At 39.1% G+C, this 11,680-nt stretch overlaps 1 protein-coding gene across 2 annotated transcripts in view; it reads right to left on the reverse strand.

The window, feature by feature from the left end:
- gtpbp4 (GTP binding protein 4) overlaps window positions 1–11,109 on the reverse strand; it is a 35,714-nt gene extending 24,605 nt beyond the window's left edge. Inside the window, exons 1-6 of one of the 2 annotated variants that reach the window (XM_072576173.1) lie at window positions 10,987–11,109; window positions 6,827–6,997; window positions 5,699–5,802; window positions 4,625–4,761; window positions 4,414–4,514; window positions 3,378–3,470 (exon numbers count right to left, since the gene is read on the reverse strand). In XM_072576173.1, the coding sequence (XP_072432274.1) occupies window positions 3,378–3,470; window positions 4,414–4,514; window positions 4,625–4,761; window positions 5,699–5,802; window positions 6,827–6,997; window positions 10,987–11,034 (654 nt within the window). In that variant the 5' untranslated portion in view covers window positions 11,035–11,109. Of the gene's footprint in view, window positions 1–3,377; window positions 3,471–4,413; window positions 4,515–4,624; window positions 4,762–5,698; window positions 5,803–6,826; window positions 6,998–7,333; window positions 7,354–10,986 lie in introns of those variants that run through there. The other variant, XM_072576174.1, reaches the window with a different exon arrangement.
- Window positions 11,110–11,680: the final 571 nt, after the last annotated feature.

The raw sequence follows: 11,680 nt of genomic DNA on the forward strand, positions 1-11,680 counted from the left end.
TTGTCTCATCTGTAAAACACCTTACATTAAAAACTAAAGCATTGATATTCAGAACAAAAATTTCAAGAATATGAAATGGTATTCTATCCTGCAGAAATCCAATGGAACCAGCCTTCCAGTAACAAGATTTATGTTCACCAATACCATTGTTTCCTCCTGATTCAATATTGATTTCAACAGAAGGATAGGGAGATGCTGGGATAGAGCGGATGTGGAAAAGATGTTTTCATACTAGGAGAAACTAGGATCCAATATCACAGCCTCAGAGTAAAGTGATGGCCCTTTTAAAACTGAGATGAGGAGGCATTTCTTCAGCTAGATGGTGGTAAATCTATGGAACTCATTGCCACAGAAGACTGTGGAGACCAAGTCATTAAGTATCTTAAAGACAGAGATAGATAGATCTTTGATCAGTAAGGGAATTAAGGGTTACCATGAGAAGGTAGGAGAATGAGGTTGAGAAACGTCTCAGACATAATTGAATGATACAGCAGACTTGATGGACCAAATGTCTTAATTCTGCTCCTATATCTATGGTCTTATGGGTTTTTATGACAATCAAAAATGGCATTATGATTACAAAGAACGAAGAAAATTACAGCGCAGGAAAAGGCTCTTCAGCCCTCCAAGCCTGCGGTGATCTATATCTTCTATCTCAATCTGCCATCTATTTTTTTAAGGATCTGTATCTCTTTGCTCCCTGCCCATTGTGTTTCTGTTTAGATACATCATCAATGAAACCATCATTCCTGCCCCTACCACCTCTGCTGGCAACACATTCCAGGCAGCAACCACCCTTCCACACATATCTCCTCTAAATTTTTCCCCTCTCACTTTGAATTTGTGACCCTTAGTAACTGAGTCCCCAACTCTGGGAAAAAGTTTTTGCTATCCATCCTGTCTACACCTCTCATGATTTTGTAGGCCTCAATGAGGCCCTCCTTCAACCTCCATCTTTCTAATGAAAACAATCCTAATCTACTCAACATCTCCGCATAGCAAGCACCCTCCATACCAGGCAACATCCTGGTGAACCTCCTCAGCACCCTCTCCAAAGCATCCACATTCTTTTGGTAATGTGTGACCAGAACTGGACGCAGTATTCCAAATGTGGCTGAACCAAAGTCTTGTACAATTGTAACATGATCTGGCAACTCTTGTACTCAATACTCCGTCCAATGAAGGAAAACATGCCGTATGTCTTGATGGCCACTCTACTGACCGGCATTGCCATCTTCAGGGGACAATTGACCTGAACACCCAGATCTCTCTGTACATCAATTTTCCCCGGGACCTTTCCATTTACCATATTGCATCTGGAATTGCATCTTCCAAAATGCATCACTTTGCATTTGTCCAGACTGAACTCCATCTGCCATTTCTCCAATCTATCTATATTCTGCTGTATTCTCTGACAGTCCCCTACACTACCTGCTACTCCACCCATCTTAGTGTCATCTGCAAACTTGCTAATGAGGCAACCTGCACCTTCCTCCAAATCATTTGGTATATCACAAACAAGTGGACCCAGCACGGAACCCTGTGGGACACCACTGGTCACAGGTCTCCATTTTGAGAAGCTCCATTCCACTACTATTTTGTCTCCTGTTGCCCAATCAGTTCTCTATCCATCTATCTAGAACACCCTGGACCCCATGCAACTTCACCTTCTTCATCAGCCTACCACTGGGAACCTTATCAAATGCCTCATTGAAGTCCATGTAATTGACATCTACATTCCTTCCCTCATCAATCACCCTTGTCACCTCTTCATTACTTTCAGACATTTAAATGAATTCAAATTCTGTCATCTGTCAGGATGAAGTTGAAACCTAGGACAATATTAGTAGGGTCTGAGATGTGAGACCAGTGACAATATCATTAGACTATCACCTCTCCATTCAAAGGATATTCCCAGAGCTGCAACGTTTCAGGTAAGAAGAAGGAAGGCTGAGAGGGGACCTGATTTAGGTGCATTAAATAGAGGTACACAATTAGGGAAGATAGGAATAATTTTTCCCTTACTAGAGGGGTCAGTAAACAGAAACATGTATTTAAATAAGAGCCAGGAGGCTCAGTGAGAATGAGTAAATTTTTTTTCACCCAGTCGGTTTGGGTGCATGGTGGAGGAGGAGGAGGAGGAGATCTGGAAGTTACTTCCTGAAAGGGTGTTAAGAGACTGGAATTCTCTCAACATTTAATGTGCATTTAAATTATATTTTATGATATTTAAAAAGTTAAGCCTCCAGGTCAAGACATTTAAATGAGATTAGAATATCTAAATAGTTATAAAAAACTAGCCTGGATGTGATAGGCTTCTTTCCCTGTTTTAAAACTCTAACGTTTCTTTTTGGTCCCTAAATCAGCTCATTTTTCTTTGACTAGCCTTTTATTATTTATATGCTCATTAAAAATAAAGGATTTTTAAAACATTATCCAATAATCTATTCTCACTCACATTCTTTCCCCCCATTTATTTCCTTCCTTAATTCTCTTTTGTACTTTCCACATTTCGCTATGTTCCTTAGCTGCCACAGAAAGTGTTGGAGGCTGGTACAATTGTAACATTTAAAAAGTATCTGGATGGGCGTATGAATAGGAAGGGTTTAAGAGGAATGTGGGTCAAGTGCTCGCAAATGGGACTAGATTAATTTAGGATATCTGGTCAGCATAAGCGAGTTGAACCAAAGGGTCTGTTTCGTGCTGTTCATCTCTATGACTCTACTGCAGTATGTTCCATTTTCATAGGCTTCCTTTTCCTCTTTCATTTTAATCTTCATAGCTTTAATAATCTGTGAGCTCTATGGTAGGATGCATTTCCTTTCCAATTGGTGGAAATTTGTCTTTATCTGAAATATCTCATCGTTGATGGGTCTCCCATTGCATGGCAGCTGTTTTACCCATCATTCTTAGATAACAAACCACCTGTCAAACATGCCTTCTCAATTCATTAAAATGAGCTCTCCTTCAGTTGGATATTTTCACATCTGACCATTCTTGCCCACTGATAACTGGTCCAATACATCTGTCAACCTGGGAAACATTAGAATCTTCCAATCTTATAGTGTGATCAACGCTCTTGCATTATTGCAATGTCATTTTCTAAATTCAAACCAATGACTTCTGCTGCAGTTGAGACAGAGTTCTGCCTCTTTGAGGCCTCAAGGTTGATTTTCTGTAAAGAGCCACAATCCAAAATCAAAGAGAGGGATGTTGCTTCTCTATATATTGGCAGCTTTTACATATGACTAGCCCCTTCTTGAGATCAGAAAAGCAGCAGAAAATGACTGGTAAGCTCAATTTGTGTAAAGAGTAGGTCTACTTGCTTCTAACACAAGATTCATTACAAAAAAAATGTAAAAGTTGGTGACACTAACCTGCCAGCGCAGGTATCTGTAATCCATATGTCCCACAAACAATGATTTTGTGGTAAAAGCATAGGGTTGCACTTCAACATCTGCCCGAGTAATCTGTAAACAAGCAACAAAATAATGCATCTACAATTTTAATACAACATTTTAGTACAAGAACCTGAAATAAAAGAAAGTCTGTAGTAATACAAATAAACATTTTTTGCTTCAGTGTCTTTGAGGTGACCCAAGATTAAAAAGAACGAAAGCCTTTCAAAGCGCAGTTAAGCTTTCGATTCAAAAATTGGATGGCTAAGTGAAATAGCACTTGCCACAAACAGAAAATAAAGGAGGAACATTTGGTCACTTTTCTGGTGGTTTGCCAGAAGTATCTGAAAAGGCAGATAGAATCTTGGTTGATTGACCCACCTACAGAACATAACAGCTGCTTAATATACTCCCTCGGTTCTGCAGCCAAGTGCTAGACCAAGTAAATATATTAAAGCCTAGAAATGGAATTTGACCACTCAACTTTCTCACTTAGATTGAAATCGCACAAACTAAATCAAACTTATGACTGGAAACTAGCAAACATATGGAGGAAAAGGTTATATGCCGAGTCATAGAGCTACAAATGAATGCACACAGTAAGACAGAATGATACTAATGGATGTTCCAGCAATGGGTCACTGGATTCACAGTATTAACTGTTTTTTTACACTCCAGGTGCTGCCAGATCCGCTTTCAGCGCTTTCGTTTTTGTGATAATATCATTGGAACAAGAGGTTGACAATCCCATCAAACAATGCACAACATTCAAGTAAATCTGCCTGCCAAGCAAACAAAATATGTAATATTTGTAATAATGGCACTTCATTCAGTGAGTGCAGTATGATTACAATATAACCAAAACTCCATGGACAATAAACAATCCCTGACAGACAAATTAACTTAGTAAGAAGACAGGATCTTCTGAACGATGATTATAATCATTTACTTAAATTATTACATTGCAAGTTATATACACCTTTATTACATATTATTTTAAATAATAAAAAGACACCTTGTTAATAAAGCTGGATTTTCCAACATTAGGGTAACCACAAAGCAACAATGTTCTTGTGTTGGGATCAATAGATGGCAGACGAGAAAGATGTTGCCGAACTGAAAGAGAAAGAAATGGTGAGATACAGATCTCATGGATTTTGAAAGTCCTCTCAAAAATCTGACAAACTACTCCTAAACTTTCACAAATTTATGAAACTATCACTTACCTTGCTCCAAATACTCCAAACTTTGTTTCTGTCGTTTAAGAATAGTACACATGCGGCCAAGTGCTGCACGTTTCAGTTGTTTGCAACGGTACAGAGAATCACCATATTTCATCAGACGCACATAGTCCTTGGCAACACTGGTTGAAAATTACAGTTTTGTTTAGGTTCTACTGAACATTAGGCATAACAATACTTAGAAAAAGTCTTGAGAAAAATATCGAAGATGGAATAAAGACAATCTTTGGAGTTGTTCGTTGTGAAATACAATTCATCTAGACATGGAGCAAAAAGCTGACATTTAAAAACAAACGCATTACTGTATTGCTTACATCATCTTGCATTACATCATACCTTCATGTAATTTTGTTACCTTAACACAAATGCAGCATAATTACTCAATTTTCGGTTCTGTGGTTTTGATCAGCGTAAGCAAAAATAACCAATTGTCACTTTTGCTTTACGCTCAAGTATGTACAAAACTATTTCTATACTTGTTTTCTATCTAGCTTGAGAGACCATCCATCTGCAACATTAATTTGTATACATTTTTCTTCTTGCTTGTTACTACAGTCCATTTTGGAGTGAGGCAAAATTTCCAAAAAGCCTCTTTTCAGCAAAAAAAAACTTTTCTGACAGAGCAGAACAGAAAAAGGGACACAATTGCATCACAGATGCAAGCAAATCAGTTTTTGACATAATTTATACAAACATGAGATGGGGCATCTGATCTCAAGCACTGGAAGAACTGAGGTTTCAAAATTACTTTGATTTTATACCCTTGTTACTGCTAACTCCCCTCTTAAAAATAAATCGACCAGCAGGAAAACTCAGCAATTGCTTTGTTGAGATGGAATACTGATGACGTTGCTATCTATTTTTCAGGGACAGAGATTTCAAGCATCATGACTTAAGAAATTAATCTTGAGTGCTCAAGATTGAAGCCCTGCACCATATTATTCTACACTTATTTCAGTCCAGATTCTGTGGTATTCATCATGGCAATTCAAATATTTTCAATACTAAGTTTTGACATAGTACTTGCATTAAACAAACAGAAGTTAGTACCAATCTTACTTGTCAACGAGGTTCTTTGCAATGTTAATTTGCCCCAATGCCAGCTTGTAGTGATCTTTATCGTAAAGCACATTCATCAAATCAGCATAAAAAGGGTGTATGTCCTACAAACACAAAAAGTTTGTCATTTCTTTATAGTCCAATTCACTTCCAATATTTTACAACACTTGGGTTATTTAAAAGATAATTTTCAATTGGTATTAGCTGATGCATGTTTTGAAAGACCGGAGATTTTCCTTCATTGCTAGTTTCAAGAACCGATTTGAGTTCTTTATGTTGAAATTAAAGTTCTCTGATGTTATCATCATGACTAAGCAAAACGTATTCTCTCAGGATTGAACGCCTTCTCATCACTGACACTGCTCGTCATATCATTAACAGGCGACAGGTTTAATAAGCATCATAAAATTACATACATGATTTAAGAGTAGAATTAAGCATCTTTCATGCTGACACGTTTTGCAAAAGATGCATGCCTGCTCCATCCAAGAACAATGCATTTAACATATTCCTGTATTAAACCAAATTTTGAAACAGGTTTTGGAAAATCACTTGTATTGTGTCTGGGCTGTGAATCAGTACCAACTGATGATCATTAAACAAAATAAGTGTCATTACATCGTCAGTTAAAGCTGCATTTAGGAGAAACCATCAAATGTGAAGAGTAAACACTGTGAACAAGACTTGAAAAACTACTTAAACAGGAAATGGCTGAAGAGTTAATGGAATCAAAATTAAATCTATTTATTTATTCATTCCATATCATTAAATTATACACAAACAACACAGCAGGAATCCTTTCACCCCATCACATTCATGCTAGTACAAGATTAAGCATGACTACGCAAACATTTGCAAGGACTTGCACAAAATATTTTGATTATATGGAACAGAAGAACGTGCAAGATTTTAAGATTCCCAAAAGTAAGCCATTTTATTTCAAAGATTAACACAAACCTCTTCAGCCAGTTCTTGAATGTTTAGTTTCTCTTGACTGAATGAAAACCTAAATACCAATACATCAATTTCAGCAGCAAATGCTGTGTATAGTAAATATAAATAATTTACATTAAACTAAAATATGATGAGATTTGCAGTTTTTAAATAATCTGCCACACAGCAACTTACGTCAAGTTTTGGAAAATCAGTTAGAATCAAGCTGAGACGATCATGATAGTTTTGTTGGGTAAATTTGATCTTGCGCATATAAAAGTGACGAATTCGGCTGATCTGATAGTTTTTATGAATCACTGTTGGTGTCTTCCGTTGAGTTTTTGACAAGGTCAAGTCAATGAAATCCTAAAAGAAACAGACAGAAGTTTTGGTCTGTAGAGTTTCTGACCAAACAACATTCCATATTTTTGTAAATCTTAAATCATTTGGTTTTACCACATCTGCAAAAGTTCTTTCTTGGGGCAATTATGAGTTACAGGGAGAAAGCAAGAGAATGGGGCTGAGAAACATTATCAGCCATGATCAAATGGTAGAGTAGACTCAATAAGCTTAATGGCCTAATTTTGCTCCTATATCTTATGGTCTTTTGATTTAATTTTATAATGCTCTTTTGTTTAAATAAAGACACTAGGGCAAGGTATATTGGTTCATAAAATTGTCTCATTAACTTGATGTCAGTACCTTCTGGAGTTATGGATGCTCGGCTTGAAATCCACTACTATCACTTCTAACATGGAATGTAAAGTTCCATCTCTGAAACAGGATGAAAACAACTCAATGTGTGCTATGTAAGTTTTCATCTATGGCCTTATCATTTTGCAACAGCCAATGCTGTATGCTTTGTATCAGATGTCGCCAAAGGCAACTCATCTGTTAAGTCCTATGTGAGAAGAGAAAAAAAAAATCACTTGATACTGACATGTTCAGTTACTATTGGAGTGTCAACAAGGAACACCATGACTATGATATTAAAACTGAACACCCAACGATGGTCACATATAGAAAGCTTTATATTGTATTCAATGTTTTAATATAGCAAACCACCCCAAGACCTTCAGAGGTGAAATCAGGAAAAAAGATACCAAAGCAAAAATTAGAAGTTGGTGATCAAAACCATATTAGAAGCACTGTATGTTTTGAGGAGGAGAAGTGGTAGAATTTACACAATTCATTGTCATGAGTGGAAATTTGGCAGCTGAAATTGGGACATTTGGTAGGTTGAAACAAAAGGAGTCCAAAGTCAGGGTAACAAGCTTGAGACATGGACTTTTAGGAGCACTGTTTCTTCCATTGCTGACTAGAAGTGAATCTGCAACATGAGTGAACAGAACGTATGCCTGGTGCATGCACAAATTTCCCTGCATGTCATTTTGCTCTGAGGCCAATTTAACACTGCAACTTCAACGACTAAACAATATTTCTCTTTTAAATTACTTGACAAACTACGAAGTAAATTGCTCGAGATGCTGGGTGACAAGTGCATGGAAATTGATATAGACTTCAATCTCAGGACTTAAAAGATATGGCTAGTGAGATAGTTGACACTCTGGTTTTAATTTTCCAAAAACCCCCAAGATTTGGGACAGTCCAAATGGAATGGAGGATAGCAAATGTAACTTCTTCACTGAAAGACTGAGGGGTATAGAAGGAAGGAAGCTATACTCCAGCTGGCTCAACATCTTTCACAAGAAAACGTTTGAAGTAAATTTTAAATAAATCATTATAGGGTAGTTCAATAAGTTCAAGGTAATTAGGCGTCAACACAGTTTGAGTGAATATGAGATCATGTTTAACCAACTTACTGGAGTTCTTTCAGGAAGTTATATGCGCTGTGGCTAAGGGGGAACCATTGGATGTACTGTACTTAAACTGCTGGAAGGAATTTGATACAGTGCCACACCAAAGGTTACTGCAGAAAATAAAGCTCTTAGCAAAGCACATAACACATTCATGTGGACAGAAGGTTGGGTGGCCAAAAGGAAGCAGACAGTAGATACAAATGGCTCATCTTCAGATTGGCAAAGTGTAATGAATATCGTGCCAGAGGGATTAATATTGGTACCACAACAGTTTACAACTTATATTAATGAACTGGATGATGGGACAGGAAGATATGATTGCAAAATTTGCCAATGACACAATGATAGGTAGGAAATTAAGTTGTAAAGAGGAAACAAGGAGGTGACAAAAAGGAACAGACAGATTAAGTACGTGGCAAATGGAGTGTACAGTAGAAAAACATAAAATTATTCCTTTTGGCAGAAAGGATAGAAAATAAGCTTATTAGTTAAATGTTGATAGATTGCAGAGTTCAGATGCAGAAGAATCTAGAAGTCATTGTGAAAAAAATGACAGTTAAAATGATTGTTCTCTGATTAGATGCAACTTTTGTTTTTGGGAACTGATTTTGTTGTAAAGGAGACTGTTGTAAATTAACCATTTGTATTATTCAATGACAGTAAGCAGAACTGCCTTTAACAACATCTCAGTTTAAAAGATGCTATATCTGCGCATGTATATTCAATACTCCGTCTAATGCTGCTACAGAAATTAAACACAATCTTTTAAGAGATCGGAGACAGGCATTTTTAAAAATAAAGATAAGTTTTTTAAAAATTTAAGGTAGTGTTACAGAGCCTCTACAAAGGGTGATGAGTGAGAAAATCTTGGTGCTGTACAATACCCGGTTTTCAGGACCTTGGATGAGATGAAGTTTGTGCAGCGTTTTTTGGAAGTATTTCTCCAGTTTCTCTTACATCTTCCTGCATGGTCTTTCCAATCTTAGCATACTCCTCACACCTTGACCTCCTGTTCTTTAACCTAGTGCCATCAAACTACACCCAACTTCCTTTACCTGTCTCCAAAAATCCAAGTGTGAAACTTTCTACTCAGATTTTCATCACTGAATCATTCCTAACTGGAGTTACAAACTACATTGTGTGCCTGTGACAATGAAAGTTGTCATTGATTTATAAATTCATAAAAACAAAATAAAATTTACATTTCAGCAGTTTAGATATAATAGACATCCATCACCATAATTATTTTCCAGGTTTGACAGACACACAAAATCTGTGTCTTATAATTTTCGCATTTAGCACTGAGGACATTTTTGGCTTAATAGCATTGTACAAGTGAACTGCGAAATTGACTATTGCTGAGTAAGAGAAATTTTATTAAACCTTCTCATCTTGCAATCAGTCAATTCCTCCCCTCTCACGTCTTCCATTGGTATTTCTATGAATTATCCCAATGAGTACAAGATAAAAGGTTTTGAATACGTGTGTTTTAGCAATACTTGAATTGATAAGTATATTAAACAAATAACTTCAACATCACTTGAGGGAAATGCACAGCATAAAATTCTCAAGACAGAAAATCACTGACAAGCTCAAGCTCTTTGCTTGAATAATGAAGACGCAACATAAGAAACAGAAGTAAATCGAAAGGACTTTGAACGTTCTCTCTACTGAATTTACTCATGGCTAACCTTTGGCTTTAACTCCAGTTTTCTACCTATTCCTCATATTCCATGATTCTACGAGAATGCAAAAGTTTATCTACTCCAGGTGTATTCTCAAGTACAGTTGAAGTACACTCAATTATGCAGTGGACAAGAAGAATCGAAGGATTCGCAACCTTTTGAGCGAAATCATTTCACTCATCTCAGTCCCAAATGACTTGCCTTCTGCCAGAAAAACAACCCATCAGTATCAAGTTCCAAACTTAGGTTTTGAAAAGGAGTGAGACCAAATCAAAATTCCACAAATCGGCAGCTGGCGACACTAAAGTGGAGATGATCCACAGGAGGCGGAGGGAGCAAGTGAGATGGAGGAGGAGGAGGAGGAGGAGGAGCCTTCGACAAAACTCATCGCTTTCACGTAACTGGGACCGGGGAGGGGAGAGGGGAGAAAGTTATGCTGCAGTGCTGGGAAATTCTCCACTCCCTTCACGATTGTAATCAGTAACACGGTGACATTTTTAAACCACTGTCCCAAAGCTGGCCAGTGCAGACTGACAAACCGGTTCCTCTGGGGAAGGTTTTTTATTAAAAAAAAAGGGGAAATGGAGGGTTCAGACATAATAATTAATATAATAATAAACATCAAACACATTAATAATGACCAAATCCACCACCCCCACCCCCCAGGCCCAGGGGTGACACTCAGCCCTAAGGAAAGGGGAGGGAATGTGGGATTGACGGGGGGAACACGTGCCCGAGGGCCCTCAGCCCAGTTACTCGCCACTCGGACGCAAACCCAGCCTTTCAATGTGTAGCGTCTGACAAGCCAGTCACCCAGTCGCTCGCAGCCCCCCGAACCGCCAACACCTGCCTTGGCTGACGGCACCACCGTGATCTTCTTGAAGTTGTACAGCGCCATTGCCACCCGCCACTCCGCACCGGGAGAGAGGACGATCAGGAGGAGGAGCCTATGAGCAGTGGCGACAAGATGGTCCAGACTGGTCAGTCCTCCCAACTGGAAGATGAAACAGCGCCACCCCACTTCACCCCAGCCTGGGAGGAGAAATAACGTCACCACGCTCCGCCCAGTCCAGGAGGTGAAACAGCGCCACCCCGCTTACCACTGCCTGGGAGGTGAAATAACTTCACCACGCTCCGCCCAGTCCAGGACAGCCTGGAAGGTGAAATTGCGTCACCACGCTCCGCCCAGTCCTGGAGGTGAAACAGCGCCACCCCGCTTACCACTGCCTGGGAGGTGAAATAACTTCACCACGCTCCGCCCAGTCCAGGACAGCCTGGAAGGTGAAATTGCGTCACCACGCTCCGCCCAGTCCTGGAGGTGAAACAGCGCCACCCCGCTTACCACAGTCTGGGAGGAGAAATAGCGCCACCACGCTCCGCCCAGTCCTGGAGGTGTAACAGCGCCACCCTGCTTACCACAGTCTGGGAGGTGAATTAGCGCCACGACGCTCCGCCCAGTCCTGGAGGTGAAACAGCGCCACCCCGCTTACCACAGCCTGGGAGGTGAAACAGCGCCACCCCTCTTACAGCCTGGGAGGTGAAAC

This window comes from Chiloscyllium punctatum, chromosome 8 (assembly GCF_047496795.1).
Source record: "Chiloscyllium punctatum isolate Juve2018m chromosome 8, sChiPun1.3, whole genome shotgun sequence".
Taxonomy (NCBI): domain Eukaryota; kingdom Metazoa; phylum Chordata; class Chondrichthyes; order Orectolobiformes; family Hemiscylliidae; genus Chiloscyllium; species Chiloscyllium punctatum.